The sequence below is a fragment of the Anneissia japonica genome, unplaced genomic scaffold, assembly GCF_011630105.1.
Source record: "Anneissia japonica isolate Jap-2015-1 unplaced genomic scaffold, ASM1163010v1 scaffold324_len738069_cov173, whole genome shotgun sequence".
NCBI lineage: Eukaryota > Metazoa > Echinodermata > Crinoidea > Comatulida > Comatulidae > Anneissia > Anneissia japonica.
In genome coordinates, this window is record NW_022692196.1 from 556,722 (window position 1) to 569,325 (window position 12,604).

The window sequence follows — 12,604 nt, forward strand, 5'->3', positions numbered from 1 at the left end:
TATATATGGTAACTGATGCTTAGTTTTAAGTAAATAGTTGTTGGCAAGAGCAAGGATAGATTTTCAATTGGCATGTGTTGTAATATTACGTAGCACACGGAGAACATAATGCGTACATATTGCAGGTCTCTTTCTAATTAAAGACCCCTCCAATCAACAACCACCTGAAATAAAAGATCACTTTTCCGTGGTCCGAATGTCTTTTATTTTTTATGATTCTAATTAGAGGCCAAAGCTGCTAAAGACCATGAAAACCACGGTCCCCAAAGTGGTCTTTAATTGAAGGGAGGCTTGTATAAAGCCATGATTATTATGTTAATACAACAGTATATGATTATATCATAAAGTATACACAGTTTTATGTGCAACTATAATATTGTAGCAAATCGCCAGTATTACGAATACATGCAGTCAGATAGCAAGAATAGTCGATAAGCCAAATATAATAAATACTGTGGCTGATTGAAATTAAAGATTTGTTTTGATGCCTTATGGTTGTATTTCTTTGAAGAATATTTATTGTTAAATAACTGTGTATGGAAGGGGAGTCATTTAAAAAAAATCCACAACCAAATTTGTAACAGCCTTTATTTTCTACAGTGGTAGTGCCAGTGATGACATCATATATCATTTATTTCGCCAACCACGTACAAAGAAATACCAGGGAACAGTGAAATTACAATAATTTGTAATTTCACTGTTCCCTGGAAATACAAAACACAAGCCAAAAGAAAAAAAAAAAACATTTTAACTGTAATAACAACAATACGGCCTAATAATAATAACAATACCAATAATAATAATAATAATAGTAATAATAATAATAATATTAACAATAATAACAATTATTATTATTAATAATAATAATAATATTAACACAAAATATTATTTTTACCAGTACCATAATAAATATAATCATCACATAATTATAATCTTCATTCGTAAAATATATTTTGTATCTTAAATGCTCCTTCAGTTGTGAAATAAAATTCATTTTTCAACCGGCAACGTATCCCAGAGTCTAGGAAAATAATTAAATAATGAGAGTTTATAGGCGTCAGTAGGCCAACGTGCAAAACTGTGTTTGAAACATAAGTGCTGTGTATGATCGGGGTAGCGGGGACAGATGATGGAAAACAGAGATCGCGATAATAATGATGATAAATGCAAGACACAAAAGTGATGATAGTGATCGCAATGATATGATGACGGTAATGATAGTGATGATGATGATGACGACAAAACTGATGGTCATGATGATGATGATATGATAGTAAACCGTCATGATAATGATGATGCTGATGGATGAACAGAAAAACAATTGTTAGTTTTTCCCCCCGGTTTTTCCTATACCAGACGATATCACTAATTAACAAGCTATTTTTTTTTCTTGCCTATACAGTATTCATTGCCAAAAAACATCAAAATACTTCATAGTGAAAACAAAGACAAACAGTTTTAGTGACTATCAAACTATAATTTTATTTGCAACTGTTTCAGAAAATAATGGGTTCTTTTTAAACCAACATGGGTTATACAATGGAAAAAATACTGATATATCATAATATAGTCAATCAAAATTCATTATTCATATACAGTAGCTTATAATGTATGGATAGTAGTATTTAAATAAAAAAGGAAATATTTCATAGGTAACAAACAACTTTATTTAAGTATAACTTTATCCAAATAGTAGTCCCTTACCCATCGCCAAAATCAATAAATATATTTTTATAAATATATAAGGGGATATTTATGAGATACAGATGAGGTATTTTTTTTTTTTTAAGTGATCACTAACATAAATAGTACAATGGGGAAATATTTACAATGCGAAACTGTCACAGCAGTGATTTCAAAATTTTGCCAGCAGGTGGTCCATCCTATTCTGACAGACTGATCCTACTCACCTCAGTCCCATCTTTGGAGGTGCTGAGGTTGAATATTTTAGGCTTTGTCACCTGTAAATGCCTAAAAAATTCTCAGGCCAGCTTTCAGGCTTAGAAAATAATTGTTATATTTTCACCCAGACAGATTTTCCATGACTCCCACATGAGCTGACTTCAGGTCAGATGTTGCTCCAGAAATTTACCAACAAGGGGTCTGACATGTCCGCCACCACCTCCCAACCAAGAGGTCCCGAAATAAAAATCCCTGGTATAGTTCTTGGGGGCAGGTTTTATGGCTTAGCATGGCCTAAACTGTGCTCTTAGACCATAATATTATCAATCTAAATTACGTTATTTGTGTAGGCAAATTATTTTAGGCCCAACAACCTCATCATGGAGGTGGACAAAGAGGGTTCAAGACTGTTTCTCCATACACTCTCGCTGGCACCACCATTGGCTTAGGCCAATTTGGCCTACCTGCTGGCGCCACAGTTGTATTGTCGTAACAAGACGTGATCTGAACACTGGCAAGTACTGACATGTAGTGACATGAGATCTTGGATGTTCTAAATCAAAAAATATACCTAAAAAAAAAACCCATCAAAAACGATCATCATATCAGCTGCAATATACACACAATACCCAAGGACCAGTTCATTACAGCACATAATAGACACAATCAACAAATGCAGTAATGTGACAACAGTAGTGGGCAGTGGTGGCGCTACGGGTAGGGGAGGAGGCTGGGAGGGGCTACGTCAGTGAAGTAAGAAGAGATTCATCAGGGAATTCAAAAAAAAATAATGAAACGTTTATCAAATGTTGGCCTGAATTTGAAAGGCCTATATAAATTAATAGTTTTGATGCCGAAGAGATTCTTGACACCTGTATGAGCGTCTAGAGGCTTATTTTAATGAAGTTTCTCATTGGGAACCCCTCCCAAACCCTTCCCCATCTCAGGCCTACAGCCCTCAGATGGCGCTAACTGCCAAAGTAAAAATCTTGCACTGCCTGTCGGGGAAGTTGCCCTGCTGTCGGGGAAATCCTAGCACTACCACTGGTAGTAGAAAGAAAATTATAATGTGACATATAGTGTGGGGGAAGAGGAGGGAAATTGTAAACAGAGTGAGCAATGCTCAGTAGAGGAAAATTCATGGCATTTTAGACTGTTTCAGCTGTAAGGTACACCATTGGTGTTGAATAATATTGGTTGGAACACCAGTTATCTGTTCCAAATCAACTAAAAATATTATCAGAATAGTTTGCTAATGCACCAAAAAATGCTGACTATATATGGATACATTTCAAGAAGTGTTAGGTCTGGTGCAACTAGACTAGGTATGGGTGCCTACAAGTGAAATACTGAGATTTAGAGGTTCCAAGTTGCAGATTGTGTCTATATGTTTTACTACTAAAGTTTCAGCTGCAACAAACCAGATGCATTAATTTTTTTTGGCAATCAATGTTTAATTCATTCATTCATTCATTTGAAACATTTATTTACCTCCTTTCAAGTGCATTGAAATGCATTGTACTAAATATTAATGGCAAGTGCGCTGCACTATAAAATAAATACCAGTCGTACACTGTACTACAAATTAATGCTCAGGGAAGTGCACAATTACACAATGCTTCACGATGATTATTGTTTGAGGGCATCCAAGTCTGGGATCTGTTGAGAAAAATGATACAATTTATATTTAATATTTAATATAAATAATCACTGAGTTAATGCTATTAATTTTTTTTTAAAGCATATTACAGAAGAGCAACTTGTACAATGTTAAAAAAATGTGGGTTTTTTTTCATTTAATTATATTTTTTAAATTTATGTAACCAGAAGGAAATATTGGCGTTTCAAGGTTGCTGATATGCTTTTAAAATACTTGCTACAAAATAAAGCTGTCATTCCAAGACCAAGGTATTGTTGCAGTATTGTATACTTTAGTACAAAGAAACAGTAATAATTTTACTTATAACTTTGGCAATAGAAAATTAATTCCAGTATGACCCATCATTTTAAAGATTACAATATGGGGTGGATTGCTATAAAAACCTGTCTACATTTATGTACGTTCATTTTGATATATGTGCATGTGTCAAGTAAGTGTGACATATGTGTAACAGCACCCTCAATGTTATGTTACCAGGGAGTGCTTGTTTGCATTTCCATACTCAAAGCAGTCTGAACGAAGACCATTTTATAGCAATGGTCTTAGCGTAGTGACTTTAGTCAGGCGGTCTAAGTGGTAAAGCCGGCTTTATTCGACGTGTTAAGACTACCTGTTAAGACCGTTTCATAGCAATCCGCCAACAGAGAATAGAAAACATTAAAAATTCAACTTTTTTTTTTTGGCCACTGACGCTGGTTTCTGGGATTTTAAGGTACATTTTTAAAGAATACTTTACACACTGATTAGGAAAACCACACAAAATGCATTTTCCCTGAAGCAATTCTATTCAGAGATATCTGATATTAAAAATGAAGATCATACTGTCGATTTATTATAAGCAATCTCGTTGTTCGATACCAACTCTTTTGTGGGAAAACCTCACAATTAATTAACTGATTGATTTCTATTGATTGATTAAAAAATTAATTAGAAAGAAACTTACAGCCACTTTGAGAGCTTGATCAAGATCGGCAATGAGGTCGTCCAGATCCTCAATACCAACAGAGAGACGGATGAGAGTGTCGGTAATGCCTAACTCAAGACGCTCGGCAGCTGGCACGGATGCATGCGTCATCACACACCTATGTAATACAAGATACATGATTTCAGCATTTTCTTGGATAAGTGGAGTTGATAGCACGGTGGTGAAAATGATTGCCTTGGTTCAATTCCCATGAATATTACAGGATTTATTTTCACGACCAAGAACAACTTTACTCACTAACCCTCATAATGAGACGCAAGTCAGGTGCTCACTACGCCAGACATTCGTCAGCAATTCTATGGAGAATGCAAGGCCGCAATGCACGCGCAACAGTTCATTTTGGCGATCAGCTCAGACTGCCATCGACAATCAGCAAATGACATCGCGCCGTTTAGTGCTTACAGGAAGCAGATTTGACTTTGTCTGATGACCCAGGGAATGCCCGCCTATAGTTCATGTATGACAGCTTGTCTTGTGAAATGGATTGCATTTATGAGTAGGATAGTGAGTAAGATCGCTATTGGCAATCTTGGCCCATGTGCCTTAAACAGGTTTTACACCAAGTGAATACATTCGTGTGAATCAAAAACGTCTGTCCATGTGCATGTGCATCCAAATTTCTATGCGAGTTTTTTCTCTCCAGCGAAATCAGTAGTTGAAACTGTTTCTACTTTTTGTGAAGCAAAAAAAAATGGGGAAAACAAAATCAATTCTTTTGAGCTCATGGAAGTGAACCGATGATTTTCATTCACGCGAACTAATTCGTCTATAAATTCGTGTAAAACCGGCTTAAAGGAAAAAAGAGGAGAAAAAAAGTGAAGTGGTCGAGTAGTGAGGCAGAGCCACAGCTACCTACAGCATTATCACTGGTTTGTGACACTCAACCACGGTTCTCTCGGCAGAAACAAGTCTTTCTAGATAAAAACTTAAAACCGGCAGTTCAGAGTACATATCTGACTTGGATGTATGCACTTTAATGAACACATTACACCTTCCGGAAAAGTAGGGGTTTACCCCAATGATCTAGATAAGGTGTGAAGTATTGGAAATGGTAATACTTAGGTTAATTAGAAAATAAAGATTGTTTAAAGAACTTCAAATTAATATCTATTGAATTTTATAAATTTTCTCAATGTACCATAACCCCATTCAAGAACTGTACTGTGCGCCCTGCGCAGATCTTGCCAGTACTGTATTAAACACTGTCTATTTGACTACTTACGGTAATTCACAAAGGCTTTCAAAACCACCAAGGCTCTCAGCGAGGGTGAACAGCTTGGATGACTGAAGGAACAGTTTTGATTGCTCAATACCACCCTTGATGAAAAACGTTACCATCCCGCTGAAGCCAGTCATCTGTTTCTTTGCAAGTTCATGTTGTGGATGTGAAGGCAAGCCTGAAAGAATATGCAAGTACAAAATTGTATGAAGTGTTGTATGAAGTGGCGGCGCGGAAATCAGGAGGGACTTAAGGCCCCCATCGGACAAGTCAAGCCCCAGGCCCCCACCGGCCAAGCTCGTTGGGCATTCGGACCAAAAAAAAATACACCAAGCCAAAACATGTCTTTCACAGTCGTAGAGTGCCATTTCCAGCTATCCAGAGGTCCCTATTTCTTTTTTTTAAATCTCATTTGGGAGGGGGACACTAGTACTGGTATAGTTATTTATAATGCACCTACTCCTTGCGGTTATAAAGCGCAGTTCTTTTTCCCTGGTCATTGGGTCCACATGCTATAATTTTTGCTACCGGTAATCAGTGCAGGAGCAGGCAACCTGATATCCGTGAGTTGTGAACTAAAGTTGCTGCTGCCATAGTGTTATTGTATGCAACATACCGTAGTTCCTCGAGTATAAGCCTATCCCTTATTTTATGACCAAATTATCTGCCACCCTTTTCATCGGGCAAATGCCCAGTTTATAATTTGAATGAGTAGCTTAACTGACTTTTACAAAATACTCTAAGGACAACATCTAATATTGGCTTTGAATTAATCATGCAGTGTTGAAAAATTGCCTTTTGATTCTCTATTCCCCTACCCAAGCGCACATCTACTCTTGGAATATGATGTTTTCAAGGGGTGCCATTATACCAGAGAAACTATGGTAATATATTACTTCTGTATAAATTTGTTGCATTGCCACGTTATAAATTTCTATCATTATCATATTATTAATAATAATATTCTTATGTTTGTATCTGCTTTCGTTATTAAACTACAACCATTATTGCTAAAGTAAATAGGTTGTGCTTCCACACTGGTTTTATTTTATATTTAAATTTGTTATATAAAATTTATTAGGCAAATTTTACTAATTATAAAATGTTTTTCCAACTTAAATAATTATTGCCAAGCGCACATCTACTCTTGGAATATGATTTGATGGCAGATAGCTGAGGCAACATAACCATTCCCCATTGTTCAATATGAACTTTCTGCTATGCTCCGCCCCTTAAATCTTGTTGCTAAGGTCCCACATGTGCCTATTCCTGGTCCTAACCTGATTGGTCAGTTGTGAAGTTTGACTGACACTCGGGAAATATCCAATTGTAAGTTGTTATGAAGTATTGAAGTACCTCCAGTCTATACCATGTCAACACACAGCTCAAATATACGTACCTGGATACAGGACCTTCGACACGCGGCTACTATTTTCCAGAAATTTTGCAACACCTAGCGCATTCTTTGCATGCTCCCGCATACGAAGATGCAAAGTCTTCAAACCACGGTTCACAAGGTAACAATCGAACGGTGATGGAATGGTGCCGAGAGCTTAACAATGAAAAAAAATAAACAAACATTAAATCATCAAGTAGAATGACTCCTTTTGTCGAAGTTTGCAGTAATATATAGTCTTAAGCTCTGTCAAGAAAATTTTCTCTGACAAAAAACTGTTGTATGCCCTTATATAGTCATGATGTGCCTATATATGGTCATGATGTGATGTCATCACAACCATATTTAGGCATGTCACATGTGTTTTTCCACTTGTAGGATTTGAACCCAGGAGCCTAGGACTAGAAGGAAGGCATCATCTCAACAACCAAGCTGCAGCTCCAGTCCATCAACATTGCAGGATTTGAACCCAGGACCCTAGGACTAGAAGGAAGGCATCATCTCAACAACCAAGCTGCAGCTCCAGTCCATCAACATTGCAGGATTTGAACCCAGGACCCTAGGACTAGAAGGGAGGCATCATCTCAACAACCAAACTGTGGCTCCAGTCCATCAACATTGCAGGATTTGAACCTAAGACCCTAGGAATAGAAGGAAGGCATCATCTCAACAACCAAACTGTGGCTCCAGTCCTTCAACATTGCAGGATTTGAACCTAGGACCCTAGGAATAGAAGGAAGGCATCATCTCAACAACCAAACTGTGGCTCCAGTCCATCAACATTACAGGATTTGAACCCAGGACCCTAGGACTAGAAGGAAGGCATCCCATCCACCAAACTGATTCATCAACTACATAATTAGCATAATCTAACTAAATAATTTGCATAATTACTTACCAAGCTGGAGGAAATTCAAACGTTCTTTCAATTCATCGCTGTTAGTGGAAACCAAACCCATGACAACATCACTGTGGCCATTCATGTACTTGGTAGCAGAGCACATGACCAAATCAGCACCAAGATTAAGAGGACGCTGCAATAATAAACATTAATGAAATGTACTGCAACACAGTTGAACTTGATTAAAGTCCAATCCAAAATTGCATTGAAAAATTTAACTATATTGGACTTTACAGATCATAGTTAATTAGTGCAAAACCCAACAATTCGGCATGTAGAATAAGAAGATTGACTTAGAAATTCAAAAAGTCGACTTCAAGTTTAACTGTAAATATAAATCATGTATTAATAATAATGATCCTAACGTTAACATTATTATAGTGCTAACAAATAAATAATCCTAATAGTAACTATGTTTCGATCATTCTTTATTGATATTCATAAAAAATATACAAAATAAAACATTTACAAACACCAGGATGCAGCCTGCATTAAATGGCTTACACAGCCAAAATGTCAATTCAAATATCAAAAATAATTTTTAAAAAAACACAAAACAGAAACATTACGGTAAAACATTAAAATTCAATTTATAAAAATGATCATTCAAATAATTCAAAATTTAGACTTTACAATATAGTCATAATAATAATCCTAATAATTATAGTACAGCAATGATAATAAAACAATAACAATGCATGATAAAATAACAATAACAATTCTTCATGAAAAAGAGGATAAAATGAAAGCTGTCAAAATGTTTGCTGAAAATTTTTTCCACTTTTATTCAAATATGTAGTGTCAAAAAGTAATTTTCAAGCTTTATTATAATATTAATTATCTATACAGAATAACAGCAGCAGCAACAGCATCAACAGAAACAATAATAATAATAATAATCTAAACTGAATATCCATCACATTAAATATAAATAATTTAAAATGTTAATTTGCTTCAATACCAACCTGAAAATAACTCGAGCTGAAAGTGTTGTCGACACAAACGATGATCCCGGGGGTTTTATGCACCTCTTCACATACGGCTTGAATATCTACGAGACGAAGCAACGGATTTGTCGGCGTTTCGAGCCAAACCATCTACCAAAAAAAAAAAGATTACTCATTAGGGAGTTAAATGACGTCATTAATTCACATTTATCCACGCATATAATTTATTGATCAATACCTTTGTTTTTAGATGCAATGAAACCATTTCATTGCAGTATTCTGATTCAGTATAATTTATTTGTCATTAAAAAAAAAAATTACTTTACAATGAAATATTTGCAAGGGTCCGCTCATAAATAAACAGAAATAATAGTTGGAACAATACCAGGTAATACTGTAAGTATCCCTCGCCGGACACTATCCCTGTATTTCCGAGTCAAGGTTTCGGGACTTGAAAATTGAGATTGTGATTGTAATGACCTAAACTAGTATATAAGTAAAACTATCACCCATCACAGTATTTCTGATTTGTGGTTTCGGAGCCCATAATTACTTGAATATTAGCCGTAACCGCACTTAACTTAAATCTGAAATAAAATAAATAATAAATAAAAGCTAAAATAAAATCTATGGTACTGCTAACAAAAATACTTCAGCAGTTCCCAATAGAGATTGCAGACACATTTATGGAAACTCATTTACCACAAATTCATGCATGATTTTCTGTTCATACAAGTAATATCAATTTTCGCCTTCAAATAGCCATGGGCATGATCACCATGCTCAAAAATACAAAACAAGACCTCTGCGAGGGTACTGTTGGTTCCTCCAACGCTTTTCTACCGCTGTGTAAGGTAGATTGTTTAATGAGATCTCCTGGAAGCGGCCTTCAACTTATCCCTGAACCTGTATATTACTACTGGAAAAAATATGTGAATGAACTTATTACTTGAAAACATACAGTACTAACAACCAAGGCTAAGTAAACTATTGTAAAGAAATGGCTGTACAATCAAAAACAATATTAAAAATCGAACAGAAAAATGTAAAGTTTGAGATTCACATCATTCAAACGGAGACACTGTTTGAATTATAGCTCACATAAATCTTTACTTATTTATCTTGGCCTTTCACTTTTGATATTTTTGAGCTTATGTTTTTTTTTAATTTATTTATTTATTTATTTCGGTATATGATTTACAATCGACAGTGAATGACTGAATTTGATAGCATAATACAATAATCTTTATTGATTTATCTTGGCCTTTCACTTTTGATATTTTTTAGTTTATGTTTTTTTTTTTTAATTTATTTTATATATTTATTTTGGTATATCACATTCGACAGCAAATGGCTGAATTTAATAACATTACAATATTAAAACATATAAATACATAAAAAAGGGGCATTGATATTGAATGCTTTGCTAAATTAAAAATTGAGGTGTTATTATTTCTGTCAAAAAAAAAAAATTCAAAATATAAAAAAAAAAAAATCCTTAATTACACATTATTCATTAATACAATTCCCATATAAAAATATATAAATCCTTAACTAATTTTACATTTTATATTATATCAAAGCATTAAGTTTAGTTTACTGGGGTTCCAGACTTTAGTCATGGTGACTTTTAGGGCAAAAGGCACTTGTTTGATCAGATCTCCTGGAAGCAGCCTTCAACTTACACCTGAACATTTGTATATCACTGAAAAAAAAAATCTGTAAAAGGAACTTAATAATATGACTTCCAATGGTTGTGAAAAATGAAAACCCACCAAGGCTACTTTTGGGGGCCCAAAGCACATGTCTGAATAAACAATGAAATTAAGTGGCTCAGGATCCAACGTTTTATATCTCAAAGTAGCGATCTGCCAAATTGTGTCTGAGTATTAAAGTTTACTCTCAATTTAACATGCTGACTGCCAGACCCTTTTTTAGTATTGGTTCCTTTCCGTGTGCCAAAACAAGTTTACATGTACAAACATACTTTTTTTAATTTACCTAGTCATCATGAAAACAATGTTTCTATTATAAATTGGCGGGAAAATATTAGGGAACAACGAGTAAACTCGTTGGTGGCACTGTGACAGCACTTTTTATTGACTATGCCAAGCACGAGTTTTCTCGTCTGCTTTTTGCATAGGTTGGTATATGTTCATAGGGCACCCCCACTTGTGCCGCTCAAGTGTACTACCGGCAACATACACAACAAACATACATACGTGATTTGTACGTTATTGTCTAGGTGCATTTTCCAAGAACTGCCAGTCATTAAGTCTGTGGCTCTACAATGTATAACAATGAAGTAATAAACGCTACAATGTTACCCCAATTTTGACGAATATAGTCGTCCCTGGCAGCCAACGTGTTAAGGGCCAAAGTCAGATTTAAGCATCATTACCAGAATATGTTCAAAAGGAGGTCTTTGCTGACCTTCGTACTTCAATACGACCTTTCACGACATTTCATTCAGGAAGTTCACATGTTTCTTTTCACCTTGAGCTTTTGTTTTGCTCCACTTTTGTAATGTGTTTTTTTTTCATTTTTTTTTTTAAACTACCTCATTGGAAACAAATCCGTAAAGAGACGAAATGGCATTTCCTTTATATCTTTTGTTAATACTTTAATTCTCTTCTAGATTATTGGCTACGTGCTTTCCTTGATCTTTGACCCCATTATTTTTATTATAATGAATATCAATTTCGTACTAAAATTGCTTGTTAAATTTTAGATTGATAATAACTTTTTATTGTCTTGTATTGATAGTAGAATTTATCAATTTTTAACTTCAACCAGATTATCCCCACCCCCCTTAACCAGATTTTCCATTCAAGTCGAAGTCAAGGAATAACCTTAAACCACACGTTATTGCTATCAAAGTTTTTGGTACCTACAGGTGTGTCTACATTAATCCCTTGAGGCTGTTCAGTAGCTCATGATCCAGTCACAACTCTCCTATTAGTGATTTCAATATAAATACCATCATCAAAAGTTGACTATATAAAAAGTGAATATCATCGATAGTAAGTAGAAGTGGCGCTAGCCCTTCCCAGATGGGAAAGGTAGGGGCTAGTAGGCCTACCTCCAATGGAGGAGGAGGTACAGTGGCAAGCAGAAATCTTTGGAATATTAGGAATGTTCAACAGTGGCGTAAAATATACTGCCAGTGATGAGCAATGGTGGCTGTAGGATATATTAGCTGAAGGGTGCTATATAAAGCTGTCCAACAGAGGGGGTTGACCTCCTATGTCTGAGCAGAGAGAAGGGTTTGGAAGGGGGTGTCTACCCTGATTTTTGTATGAATAGGGACCTATGGATGGCCAAAAATCGCACTCTCAGACTGTGACAGACATGTGTTGGTTTGGCGTAGGCCTATTTTATTTTTTTTTTGGTCCGACTGCCCGACAAGCTTTGGTCGTTGGTTGGGGGGGGGGTTTGACCTGTCTAATGGCCGAGGCTTAGGGCCTTCTTCCCCGCTGGCACCACAACTAGTGATGCAGGCCCGTAGCATGGGGGGAGGGGGTTAAAGGGGTTACAACAACCCCCCCAAAAACTGCATTTAAAAACGAAAAATTGATATTCGTAGATATATTT

At 35.7% G+C, this 12,604-nt stretch overlaps 1 protein-coding gene across 1 annotated transcript in view; it reads right to left on the minus strand.

Annotated features, from left to right (window-relative positions):
- Positions 1 to 1,377: 1,377 nt before the first annotated feature.
- LOC117100182 (putative cystathionine gamma-lyase 2) overlaps positions 1,378 to 12,604 on the minus strand; it is a 22,752-nt gene continuing 11,525 nt past the window's right edge. Inside the window, exons 4-9 of the mRNA XM_033239771.1 lie at positions 9,029 to 9,160; positions 8,061 to 8,196; positions 7,166 to 7,318; positions 5,770 to 5,944; positions 4,506 to 4,644; positions 1,378 to 3,561 (exon numbers count right to left, since the gene is read on the minus strand). Coding sequence (XP_033095662.1) covers positions 3,532 to 3,561; positions 4,506 to 4,644; positions 5,770 to 5,944; positions 7,166 to 7,318; positions 8,061 to 8,196; positions 9,029 to 9,160 — 765 coding nt within the window. The 3' untranslated portion in view covers positions 1,378 to 3,531. The remainder of the gene's footprint in view (positions 3,562 to 4,505; positions 4,645 to 5,769; positions 5,945 to 7,165; positions 7,319 to 8,060; positions 8,197 to 9,028; positions 9,161 to 12,604) is intronic.